General features: G+C 37.8%; 1 protein-coding gene across 2 annotated transcripts in view; it reads left to right on the top strand.

Moving 5' to 3' along the window:
• LOC145687927 (uncharacterized) overlaps nucleotides 1–13,606 on the top strand; it is a 71,019-nt gene that overhangs the window by 34,964 nt on the left and 22,449 nt on the right. For both annotated transcript variants that reach the window (XM_081761488.1, XM_081761489.1), the window contains exons 7-9: nucleotides 1,823–2,017; nucleotides 4,817–4,936; nucleotides 11,158–11,319. In XM_081761488.1, the coding sequence (XP_081617614.1) occupies nucleotides 1,823–2,017; nucleotides 4,817–4,936; nucleotides 11,158–11,319 (477 nt within the window). The remainder of the gene's footprint in view (nucleotides 1–1,822; nucleotides 2,018–4,816; nucleotides 4,937–11,157; nucleotides 11,320–13,606) is intronic.

Genomic DNA, 13,606 nt, shown 5'->3' with positions numbered 1-13,606 from the left:
AAAAATTGATGCCCAAGTACTGGAGCATTCTTAAACATGGATATTTGAATATTTCATATACCAGTTCCTCAGTGATGTCTTGATCCGACTACGATTGGTCCCATAGTAATGAAGCTATAAACTTTTAAATTTCACTTGTTTAACGTTTTCGACACCCTATAACTCCGAAAGTATCCACTTTTGAGCACAGATTCATATGAACTTTTTTTTTTTTCTTGTTTTGATGTGAGTAATGTTCCCAAAATATTGTGACATATTTTGTAACACCCTGTATAACAAATATTCCATCCAAATATTCGCGTGGTCAGGCAGAGAAGTCTGAAGAAATCAGGATAGCTTGTCTCTGATTCAAATCTGGGATGTCCCAATTGCAAAGTGCAAACGCTAGCCACTAATCGACACTCGTTCGAAGTTTTGTAAGAATTTTAAGGTTACGCTGAGAAATTATAAGATAATTTATTATTAATTACTTTATTTATTTATACGCAATATTTTTTTTTTTTTTTTTTTTTAGAAAAGAGTAAATAGGTGGGTGAGGGGGTCATGAACCCTCTGAATAGACTTGATTTCGCAGTTTTACATTTTCTGAACTTTAAGTAATATAGTGGAAATTGTCATCTTTTCTAGTAAAATTACTTTAATCAGTTTGCAGCATGCACGTAGTAGGCATTAAGTTGCATGTATTGATACATTTTTGTAAACGTTATTAATTTTTTTCCCTACTTCCAACTGGAATTAATTGCTTTGCTATCCATCGTCAAGTGAAATATTCAGAAAATAAATATATATGAACACTTTGCTTTTCTGGATACTACAACAATCAAATCAAATTTCCCTCTAGTACTTACTAAGTTGTGAGAGCCGTTTCTAGGTCATTTTTAAGCTAGGTCGTTAAGGGAGGCACTACGTTTAATTTTCAACTCATTTTGGCTTGGACAATCCATTTTTTGAGAACCAATTACTGCAATAATAATAAAACTTTACTAAGTGAGTAGGGGGACTTAGTCCAACATGATATACAGGAATGACCCCTCGTAGCATAATGGCTAACGCTCTCGCTTTCGGTGTGAACAGTCCCGGGTTTGATTCCCGGTGGGCGCACTCGGTCGAAAAACTGTAAAAAATTTTTTCAGGCCAGCCATCCTGAATGACGTTTTCCTTTCTTTGCTCGCCAAAGGACGCCGTCCCCCAAACGTGACGGGCTAGATGGCCATAGATGCCGAAAGCCCAGAAATCAAAATCCTAATCCTAATAATAATAATACAGAGGACAGAAGTATACTACATGACAAGATCGTTTAGTGATAGAAAAACAACTTAACTGTTTCGTTATTTACTTATTCCTTAAGAGGCCTCATCCCGGCGAAATTAAAATACCGCTAATTTTACAGTAATTATGTGATATCTTCAAATAGATAAAAGATAATCAAAATGTGGAAAAAGAGCGCGCTAGACAATATTATTTTACATGAGATACCGTTATCACGACTCACTTATCTGCTTTCGATTTCGATTCATTTTGTAATCGGTATTTATTTTCGCGTTTCTAAACGGCTGAAAACGGAAAGTCATTAGGTGACTTGTGACAACGGTACCTCACGCAAGATAATATTGTCTAGGGCGCTCTTGTTTCACATTTCGATTATCCTTTATATATTTGAAGATATTACATAATTACTGAAAAATTAGCGGTATTTTAATTTCGCTGGGATGAAGCCTCTTAACCTCTTGTAAAGTACAGAAAAGTAAGTGAACCTGTAAGATTTTTTTTTTTTCGACCTTCTTTGTAGCAGTGTAAAACAAAATATTATTTCTGCCTGCAGGTAATCGAACTTTTCTACGAGGTATCAGAGGAAGGGTTGTTATCGATCACATCAAAAACATTCCTATTCCAGAGTTCAAGGCTCAGTTGAATGACACGTCGGACATCGTTACTAAATTAGATCTCGCTCCAGCAACTAAGAAGATGATTAGATACCTAACAACGCGAGGAGTAGCCAAATTATTTGCATATCCAGGTACATTATCCTTATTTCATATTCTATGTCTTATATCAAGTTAAACATCATCTTAACACACTATTGTTAATGGAATATCCTTATCGTATTTCTGAAATGCATTTTCAACGAATGGGGCTCATGTGTTTAGCGGCAGAAGTAGTACAATATATAATTTCTTTAAGGAAAACTAATTTTAAGACGTAATTATAATTTGTGTAACAATATTATGTTTTTCTTGAAGAAAAATGGAATTGGGTATCTGTAAGACAAATACAATAAAAATTGTGAAATTGGGCATCTTTCTAAGTTGGACACGTTTAATTTGGCCATGTGTCAATTTATGTAGCCAATTGTTAATATGTAAGTTAGTCACTTGCATAAGTCGGTCATTCTTCTTGGTGCCAACAGTCACTAATTGTCATTCATTTTGATCATAATTTTATCCTATCCCCTCCGTGAGTTTACAATCATAGCCAAAAAATAGGTAAATAAGTAAGCAGATGACAGAGAAACTGGCTAACTTCTTCATACTTGGTGCAAGGAATATAATTTTTAGAAATAGTAAGCTTACGTGAAATAATGAAAGGTCACACATCACCTACAGTTGCAGTACACGCTTCCACAATTATACTCCCAAATCAAGTAAGTAAAGAACCTTGCCAGTCATATGCAGTCCATAGTTGTCGAGGTCGCTGAGATGTGTGGTGATTATCCCGATGACGTTTAAGTCCAAGTTCAGCCCCCAGTAGCTCACAGAAGGAGGGGGGGATTTGATATGTAAGAGTAATCGAAAACGACCAATATTGTGTCGACGGGGAGGTCCCAAAGTTGATTGGTGACACTTTCGATGCCCTTCGACCCCCAGTGGGAATAAGACCCCTAGGTCACCGAGTTACTTGGAAGCCTCTTCTGGTCTGGAAGAGGCTGTTGCGTTGATTTGCTAACCGGAGTGCTGATATTATGATGGAACAGTATAGCGTCGATCTTGGCAAGCGTTCTGACTTGCAAGCATGGATCGACCTTTTCTGCAAGGCTATGGACGTAAGTTGCCTCAGTTGGTGTGTCGTAGTTGCTGTATTCGTCTTGAAGGTAAGCAGAGTGCTACTTTAAGAGAATTGGAGAGTGATCAGACAAGAGCGCCATTACTGCATCTACTATAGCGATGTTTGCTGTAACATGTCCAGCACGACCGGAAGTTCATTCGTAGGAAAATATATGGAGTCTGGTGGTGCCATTGATAAGAAGTCCAGATGTCTGAGGGACTGATACTGACGCTCATTTTGGTTTGAGACTAGAATTCTTAGCAGGATGTTTCCAGTTCATGTCCCCTCCCAGCAGGATGGGGTGTCCTAGTTGTCGGAATTCTTGTAAATCTGAGGGATACAGTTTTGTATTTTTTTTTTATTTATTTATTTTGTGTGTGTGTGTGTGTGTGTGTGTGTGTGTGTGTAACTATCAGGTTTACTGCTCCATCTGATGAATGCTCTCCGATTCATCTTTTATCTGTTGATTGTAATTGTGGCATTTGTTTGTTCATTCATTTATTCATTATTATTCATTTATTTATGCTTGTGCCACCCTTGTGTCCCTGTCCATGCTCTCAGTGTAATTCCTTCTACTGAATTGTTTCGGCTTTCTGAAGCCGTTTAGCGGAGCCATATCAATGTTCTCCATACTTTCGAAGTCTTTCTCCGGGAATATGCGGTCGACACTCCAGCACGGCACTCGGAGGATTCTAGTTACTGTGAACTTGGGCCGTGCCATCATCGAGGAATTGGCCACTACATCTAAGAGCGTCGTTATTTTTCATTACTAGATCCGGAGCAGCGGTGATTTATCAGTCCTGTTTTTATTTCTCGAAAAAAGTCTTGACTTTTAAAGCTCTCTAACAGTTGCGTAACCTTCTTGATAGTTGCTGCCTGTTGGTTCTGTATGGTTGTGATTGTCGTTGTTTGCGTAGCTTGAATGGAGGTGGTGGTGGTTTCTGCTGTTGCTGTCACTTGTTGTAGCTGTACTCTTGGTTGTACTTCGAGAAGTAGGGTTGAAGGCTGTTCACATCTTGTTTGATGCTTATGGAGAGATTGCCTTGCTTGTTCCTGCTTTGTTGGGAAACATTGATTCACCCTTGCTTGCTGCTTTGAAGTGTTTCCACCTCTGGTAATCCGCGAGGTGGTCTCCGTTACAGTTTAACACAGGGACAATCCTCTTCTATCTGTTACTCTTTTGTGTGACGCGAACCACTACCCTTATTCTTTTGTATCCGTAACATTGTAGTATGTTGGCATCTCTGTAGGTCTTGACTGCTGCCCGTAGGTTCAGGCGATAGTGGAGTTCGTATATACGAGAGTTCGCTGGAGTTGTGGTAGGTTGAGCGGAAGGAGGGGGAATTTTTACAGTTCCCTGGCGTTGTAATGGCCTTTTAGTTGTGGTACTGTCATGTCGTGAATCCTTAGGCTGCGAGGTTTTCGAAAGTACTTTCGAGTTTATTGGTAGTTTCCGAAAACTATTTTCAGTGGCGTTCTGTTTTGGGAACCTCAGACGAGTAGAATTGTTTACTCTGTTAGCAATAGATGTCAATTTTGGCATACTCACTCATTTGAGATGGTGGATATTAATATAATCTAGACCGTAGTACACTTCGAGAGCATCGAACATATGGTTGACAGTGTTTTGACAAAGGTGTGCTTTGCCCTCACTGCCGTATGAGTAGATAGCTGGAATTTTCTTTGATGTTATTTCTGAGATAGATTCATTGTATTTATTTTGTTTTATTTTTTATCTTTTGTAAAACTCATAAGTCTTCTTCCTCATTTACAGGTCGAAATATACCGTCAAGATCGTTATTCAAATATTATGCAAGGCACTTAACTAGTCGTAAACAAGAAAGCGAACCTATTGACGATATGGAACTTCTTCCTGTCGGTTACCAGCCATCAGGTAGGAGGAGGCACTTATGCTTGACAGTTGGGTTGAATTAAATGGCTTTAATTTAACGTCTTTTTTTCCTCTATATAGATTAGTGAAGATTGTGCCCGAACTGGGATGATGCAAAACAGGTGAAGTTTTTTTTAACTTCCAACGTTTATACTCCAAGGCTAAGGGAAACGGTTTTGATAATAATGAACGAAATAGTGAAATGAAGAAAGTTGGAGGAAACGGAACATTCTCGAGGAAAGCCACGCATACAGTGTTTGTCTACCACCACAAAGCTCACTTTGTGAGAGCTGGGATTGAAGCAAGGACCCCACACACAAGAGGTGAGCATTCTACCACTGAATCACTGCGGCCCCGAACAGGCGAATATGTTTTAAGTACTGAATTATCAGGGAAACCCCATTTACTTCCGAAATAATTGAAAATTTCTATACTTAAAAAAATCATTGAAAGTAAAATAAGCGACATTTTCAATTTTTGAAAGACAATATTAAAGTTTGGAAAATATTGGTCCTATAACTTAGGAATTATGGATTACAATGATAAAAGTTCTGACCATGATATTTTTCAGTTGAGAATTTATATAATGATGTAAAGTTATCATGTGTTTCTCATCTAAAAACAACATGACCGAAACTCTTGCAAGTTTATTTCATAATTCCTCCGTTCTGGATCCCTGTATTCTCCAAACTCTAATACTGTATTGTGTTGTACAATTATCTCGAGAAGAAACGAAAATGACACAAATTTCACTTCTAATGATTCTTTAGCTTAAAAATTAAACGTGTACTAAGCGTAACTTGTTAAATATTGAGGTGCAAAGTTTTATATCAATATGTTTTGATTGTATGATGATAACTCGAACTAACAAAAATACCCTCCCCAGAGCGGAATATAAAATTAGTATTTAAAAAATAGGAGAAAATGTTTTTTTTTTTTTTTCTCACTAATGACTTACTGAAGCAGTAAATAGTTGTGATAGCTATTAGAAGTACCATTCATGTGGTACTCAGTGAGTGTCAACACTGTTGCCGCTCTGGTCTAACACGTTCCCATAGGATCATGGAAGTTACACAGCGCGAAGTGTGGTCAGTGCTAGAATGCGTGGCCTTTAGAGGAAATTAGATTGTGTTGGGAGTGCGGCATTTGCCCAGCGTAGAGAGAACAGTTGGGGAGTTACGGAGAAGAATGAAGTAGCGGTCTCCGGTCAAGGAAACCAACAACTCGAGGAGACTCATGCATGATATACTGAACACACATACCTCATCTTAAAATCGCCAGCTTGGCTTAATTCCCTCCGGGCTTCGTGCAAGGAAATAGTTGAACTTCAGCATCGCTTTTCAACTTCGTGCCTATATGAGACGTAGACCTACAGTTTAAGATGGGATCCAAACCACTGTAATTCGCTCAAATTTTAGTGCTCTCCCACCGGGAATCGAACCCGGGACCATGTGAACTAAAGGCCATTAACCGGCGGAGAGGACAAATAGCGCATATAGTATTCAATAAATTAAGAGCATAATAAAGTGGTACAATATACAATAATAAAAGAGATAATAATCTTCTTTGTCAGTATCTACACACCTTCTAAAATGCAAAATATAATTCTACTCAAGGTACTGGTTTATATATTAGATAAGTTTTGAACATGGTGATTTGAAGATTTTCTGCATGATGTAACATGTTTCTCTTGATGTAGGAGATTCCTTATAGTCCGATTTAAATTTCTGTTTGCTTCTGATCTTGCAAAGCAGGACTGCTGTTACAAAACGACCTTCCCAATAATGCTAGAATACTGCCAATCTATATATATAAAATTGAAAATCACTATGTTTGTGACTCTAAATCTCCTGAACCGCCTGACCGATTTCGATCAAATTTGTAACATGGATGAGGTTCAAGGCTGGACTGGTTTTAGGCTATTCACTTTGATGGTAGAACTTAGTTGAGGGGGAGAGGGTATAAAAAATAAATTAAACTTAGTAACTCCTGAACCACTCGACCGATCTTGATCAAATTTTTAACATAGATGAGGTTCAGGCCTGGAATCATTTTTGTGATTTAAATTTGACGGAGCAACGTAGGGTTGGAAAAGGAGGGGGAGATATATAAAATCAATTTATATAAGACTGAAAGCGACTATTCTTGTAACTTAATAACTCTTGAACTATCCGACTGATCTCAATCAAACTTTCAAGATACATGAGGTTCGGCTCTGGAAACATTTTTGTAATTTCACTTTAACGGTAGATCCTGGGTTAAGGGGGAGTGAAGGGGACGTATAAATAAAATCTAATAAAACCTAATAACTTTTGAACCACCGAGCCAATCTCGATGAAATTTTCAACATATATGAGGATCGAGCCTTGGTGGTCTTTATCGTTTCACTTTGACGAGCCAACGTAGGGGAGGGGAGATATATGTATAATAATAATAATAATAATAATAATAATAATAATAATAATAATAATAATAATAATAATAATAATAAAATGACTGTCTTTGTGACTTCGTCACTCTTGAACCACCCGACCGATCTCAATCAAATTTTCAACATACACGAGTTTAGTGTCAGGGATTACTTTAGGCTATTAACTTTGACGATGCAACGTAAGGGAGGTGGAGGAGGAAAGAAACTTAAAAATGATCAGAAATGACCGATATTTGTGTTGAATCCATAGTTTTTGGGGTCGATGAGAAAAACAGTGACACTTCTGATACTGTTTCAATCCAAGTTCAGCCCTGATTGTTGGGGAGGGGGAGGGTACAACGTAGAGGAGAAGGATAAACATTTAAACATGATCGAAAATGACTAATATTAGTGTCGAATCCATAGTTTTAAGAGTACCTGAGATCAATAGTGACTATTCTGATGCCGTGTACCGTAGCACGGAGGATGGGGAGCTATATATAATAATGATCGAAAATGACCAATATTAGTGTCTAATCCATAGTTTTCGGGATCATTCAGATGAACAGTGACATTTCCGATCCGGTTTAAATCCAGAATCATCCCCGTGACTTGAGGGAGTGGGAGAAAGAGATATTTAAAAATCATCGAAAATGACCAATATTAGTGCTGAATCCACATTTTTTGGGTCGCTGAGATGAACAGTGACACTTTCGATGCCATGTCCCGCAATATGGGGGAGGGGGAAATATAAATGTATATATAAATGGTCAAAAATTACCGATATTAGTGTTGAATCTACTGTTCTTGTGGTTGCCGAGATGAACAGTGACACTTCTGATGCCGTTTAAATTCATTTTCAGCCCTGACACTTGGGAGATGAGGAGGAAAATGAAATTTTTGAGTTTTACGTCCCACGATTACGCCTGCAAGGTTAAAGGAGACGGTGATGATGGGAAATGAATGAAATGGTGGAATGATGAAAGTGAAAGGAAACCCGAGAACCTCGGGAAAACCCACGCACACGGTGTTTGTCCACCACAAAGTTCACTTGGCGGGGCGTGGGATCGAACCCGAGACCTCAAGCACCAGAGGTGAACGCTCGGGATAAGGTGGAGTGACATACATTAAAATGATCGAAAATGAGCAATATCAGTGTGCATTTAAATTATTTATTTCCACCTAGCGAAGCGGATAATAAGTTATATGTTAGTACAGCATAAATGATTCAAGTTAGACCTTCCGCTCCTTGAACCCTTTCGAATTACCAAAATTCCACAGAAATTTAAATCAAAGTATAATTACTGAATTACTGATCCATATTTCTCAGAATATTTAACGTGAAAAGGGCGTGATAGAACTCAGTAACTCACGTTTTTCTTTGTCTTTTTCTTTCCTTTTTACTCTTCAATTTGGTTACTTTTGACAGTATTAATACGTTCACTCCTATATCCACCTTATTCAGATTTGAATTGAAGTGTATAAAGTACTATATCCGATTAAAGTCGTATTTTAGCATGCACGAAGATTTTGTTTTAAAAATCTCGCCAAATGGACTTAGTTCATCTTGGCTCTCAAAGATGACAAATAAATGTACTTGCTACTGAACAGTCACGTGTTTCAATATTAATACTTTTTCTTTAAGGTGTGTTTCCTGAATGACCTGTCAGCAGATGACGTAACTTATATGAGCAGTTCCGAGAGACAAAGAAGTCGGTATAATGAGTAACAAGTACATATTAATCGAGAATCTATTGAAATTCTTTACGGACAAGATTCGTGTGATGAATCAATACCAACATATGCATGGTGTGGACATAGCTGACCAATCAATATCAGGCGTTGTATATATTCATTCCGAAAATATGCAAGTGGCCTCAAAATTTTGTTTCTCTATCTCTTACAGTGTGCCCTTTTCAATTCTTTCCACCAAAATAAATAACAACACATATAACATTCATGTAGACAATCTCCCAATCCGTTAGCTCCTTCACCAACCATTTCTGACATTTCAGACACTTCACAGGTATCCCAGCTTCGGATCATAGACATTCCAAGAAAATGACCTCAGAAGACTCCCATTTTGTCTTGATAGCGAAAATATGGAACATATATTATTGAAATTTCCTTTCGTGAAAAACGACAAAGCCCATAAAGACAGCACAGTGTCTAAAAGTTAAAACAGTCAGGTAAAACCAGGTGGTACTGCCAAAAGTATGATGTGTCCCTTCCCTCTGGAAGGTGTAGTACTGGAGATAACACACACAAATCATACTAGATTATCATTTAAAGTTAAGCACAAACTTACAGATTTTTTACGATTTATAATACAGAAGTAAAATGAATTTTAAATTGAGATTTTTTTAAAAAAAAATAGAAGTGACTATCATAGACATATAAATATAAGTGGTCTATGCATGTAAATATCTTGTGTAACTGCTAGTAGAGAACGTATTAAGGAAGTATTAGAGATAATTGTGACAAACTAGAGGTTATTTTGGTACAATGTTAAGTAATCCCGATTTCTCTTTTAAAGTACAGGTAAAGTAGCGTTTTATTTTCCTGCTACATTTTTGTATGTTTCACATGAACTCTAAGTTTTATATTGCTTGATGTTGGTGAGAGTGGCTTTTTTACAACTCGATTATTGGCAACCTCATAATATTTCGCTGTTGGTGAGGAGTTATCAAAAAATCGTCGTCCTTTGATGCCTAAATCAAAGTGGAGGATGTTTTTGTAAGGAATTTTGTTACCATTTAGAATTATTACTCATATGCAAGTGAAAAACTCTTACAGATAATTTTGTAAAAAGTAAGGAAAACTGTGGATGAAAACGAAACTAATATGTGTGACACAAATGTAAGTTAGTTTTGACTAAAATTGGACTAAATAAACGCGAAATTTGTTTCCCTCTGTGAAAATCAAACCCAGGCCAAATTACGACCAAAAAGCGACAAGCTCTGTCAAGGCAATTGGCTCTAGGAAAGAAAGACAGGACTCTATATTCTCACGTGATGCATGAAACCTAGTTTGTAGAAGCGTTCCAAGCTTGACGCTGTGCACACACACACTTCACTTATGACTGATTTTTCTTTGATTGAAGAATTCGATAATTGTCGATCGATGACTGTGTGGGAAGGGTTCAATGTCCTAGTTTCACTGGTTGGAATCGATCACTGGATTGTGAAGATGTTCCCAACGACATTCCGCTTGTTCGTCGTAATTTAGTGAACAATAAATTAATGAATAATTTTTCCAACAGCTTTAAAAGCCAAGAAAGGAAAAAGAAAATCAATCATCCAGTCACTTACAAACACTCGTGCCAAATCTGCTGCCTTACGGCACCAAAAGCAGTTCGTGTTCTCGCTGTTCATGTCAAAACTAGACCCCAGATTATTTTTATTTATTTTTATTTAGCTTGGGGGCCGCGGTGGCTCAGTGGTAGAGCATTCACCTCTGGTGCTTGGGGTCTCGGGTTCGATCCCAGCCCCCGCCAAGTGAACTTTGTGGTGGACAAACACCGTGTGCGTGGGTTTTCTCGGGGTTCTCCCGTTTCCTCCCACTTTCTTCATTCCACCATTTCATTCATTACTCATAATCACTGTCTCCTTTAGCCTAACCGGCATAACCGTGGGACGTAAAACTCAAAGATTTCATTTCATTTCATTTTTTTTTTATTTAGCTTACGCGGTTTTATTGTAATCAACTTGTTACACGAATTAATAGTATCAGATATATTTTAGCTAATATGAATAACATTTTTGTGAGAGCTTGATTGTGAAGATTATATTATAATGATTTCTGTTCATTCCAGTTGATCCAACAAAAATCAAACGGATCACACGCAAAAGGCGTTATCCAGAAGCAGAAGAGTATCAGCGGCGAATGGTTCAGGAACAGCTGAAACAAACGTTTGACAATCTTGTTGCAGAAAGTCAAAAAAGTATGGAAGCTGTCATACTGGAGAACACAGGAGGTAAGAAAATTGTATTTAGGTACTTCCTTTAGTCTGTATGTGTGAGATTATGTTTCCAGTTGTTTCTGCCTGTTGATTATGTGTTCAATTCTTTTTCTATTCTTGCTTCAACCCCCTCCTCCATACACGCTCACTTTCTCTCTCTCTCTTTCTTTCTCTCACTCACACACTCTTTTTTTCTTCTTTCTCTTTTTTATGTAGTACGTGGTTGGAACAAAACAATCCCGAAGCGGATATGGAAAACATCCCCAACGAAGAGTGAAATCATTGCGTCACACAACTTAAAAAAAAAAAAAAAAAAAGGACACATTTTAAGTCCTTTCGCAGGATACTTCATCAGATAATATGGGGAATAAATTTCTTCCTGCCAGTTCCCCTTTCCATCAGCGAAAGTAATTAAAGTGTACTTTCTTTACTTGGGTGACATTATGCTTCACTATTTTCTGGTAATATTACTATACAAGAAGAAAGCAAAATATAACCTGTGATCACAAGTAGCAGTCGACCATGTTTAATGTAATGTATATTGTAGCAGTAAAAACATTTCGAGGAAATATTTAGTTTGCTTCTGTTGCAAACGTTGGTTAGAAAAAGTATAATAGATAATTTTTTAAAAAAAAAATATATATTCATATTTCATCATGAGGCGCAGTATTTCAGGCGAAAGCCATTGGAAGCATGCAAATCAAACTGACACTTAAAATTTTGAAAGAGAAAAAACAGTTCATGAATAAAATCATTTAACATTTTTGAGGCGAGCATTAGTGAAGCTGCTACTATTCCACTCGATTGGCACATATATGTATAATATGTGTGTGTGTGTCCGTTCTTCGACGATAACTCTTCTAAGACTTACCCAATTTCGATTAAGCTTGGTGTATGCCTTCCTTCTACTTGCAGAAATAACTGTTGATTGGGGTCACAATCCATCGAGTATCCCCACCACATGTTGCAAATGAAATGAAATCAAATCTTTTTAAGTTTTACGTCCCATGATTATGCCAGCTAGGCTAAAGGAGACGGTGATTATGAGAAATGAATGAAATGGTGTAATAAAGAAAGGGAGGAAACGGTAGAACGCCGAGAACCTCCCACACGGTGTTTGTCCACCACAAAGTTCATTTGGCGAGAGCTGGGATCGGACCAAGGATCCCATGCACCAGAGGTGAACGTTCTACCACTGAGCGACTATTCCCCTCATGTTGCAAGAGCTCCTTCGTGGCTAAGCGGTTAGCGTACGCGCTTTTGGCGTGGGAGATCCGGTATCGATTTCCGGGGGGGGGGGAGCTCATGTGGTTCGGATTCCACGATAATTCCGGATTTCTTTTAGAAATGGAAACAAATCTTTGAGTTTAACGTTCCACAATTGTGCCTCTTTAGGATAAGTGAGACGATGATTAAGCCAATTGAATGATAATGGAAGAATTGGTGGAATGAGGAAGTGGGATTACCCCGAGAAAACCCACGGGCACGGTGTTGTCTACCACTACAAACTACCTTGGTCGGGGATCGAATCAGAGACCCCACGCACTAAAGAAAAGCGCTCTACCACAACCACCATGCCGAATCCCATTCAACTACCGGATTTTTTGTAGAGGTACACGATAGATTATATATATATATATATATATATAGATATATATATTTTTTTTCAATTTTGATACAATATAATATACATTTTCTTTGACTCTTTTTCCGTAGTGCCAGTGCTTGGGATTAAAATGAGTCAGGATTGAGCGTTGAATTCAGCACCATCATGTTAGATTGATTATACCCCGTTTAAAAATATATGTTTTCAATCATTTCTTATATAATCGGATGATTTTAGTACATTTTCTTCAGTGCTCCACAATCATTCACGCTGTATGGAGTTAAAGTCAGTAAAGAATAAAGTAGTGGTATTACCCCCTACCGACTTTCTTGAAGTTCCACTTTAACTTACACAGGGCGTTTCAAAACAACACCGACAGTGTTTGGGAGGTGATTCCTGACATTAAGATAAGACAAAAAGTATAGACCAACCTGAGTGCACAAATGCTTCCTTTCGGAGTTATAGGCTGCCGAAAACATGAAAAAAAGAACTTTAAAGGTCCATAGCTCCAGTGCTATATGACCTTCCGTAGTCAGGTCAAGACTTCACTTAGGAACTAGCATGTGCCATATCCAAATATCCAAGTTTTTTAGAATCCCGTGGTACTTCCGCAATTTTTATAGAGAGAGTTGGCGAGTACTTCAAATTATATGCCCGTAGCCAAACTCTCTCTCTGTACAAATTGTCGCGTGAGTA

This window comes from Thermobia domestica, chromosome 6 (assembly GCF_964235325.1).
Source record: "Thermobia domestica chromosome 6, izTheDome1.hap1.1, whole genome shotgun sequence".
Lineage (NCBI taxonomy): Eukaryota > Metazoa > Arthropoda > Insecta > Zygentoma > Lepismatidae > Thermobia > Thermobia domestica.
Note: the sequence above shows the minus strand (reverse complement) of the source record. Positions and strands in the feature narration are given on the sequence as shown.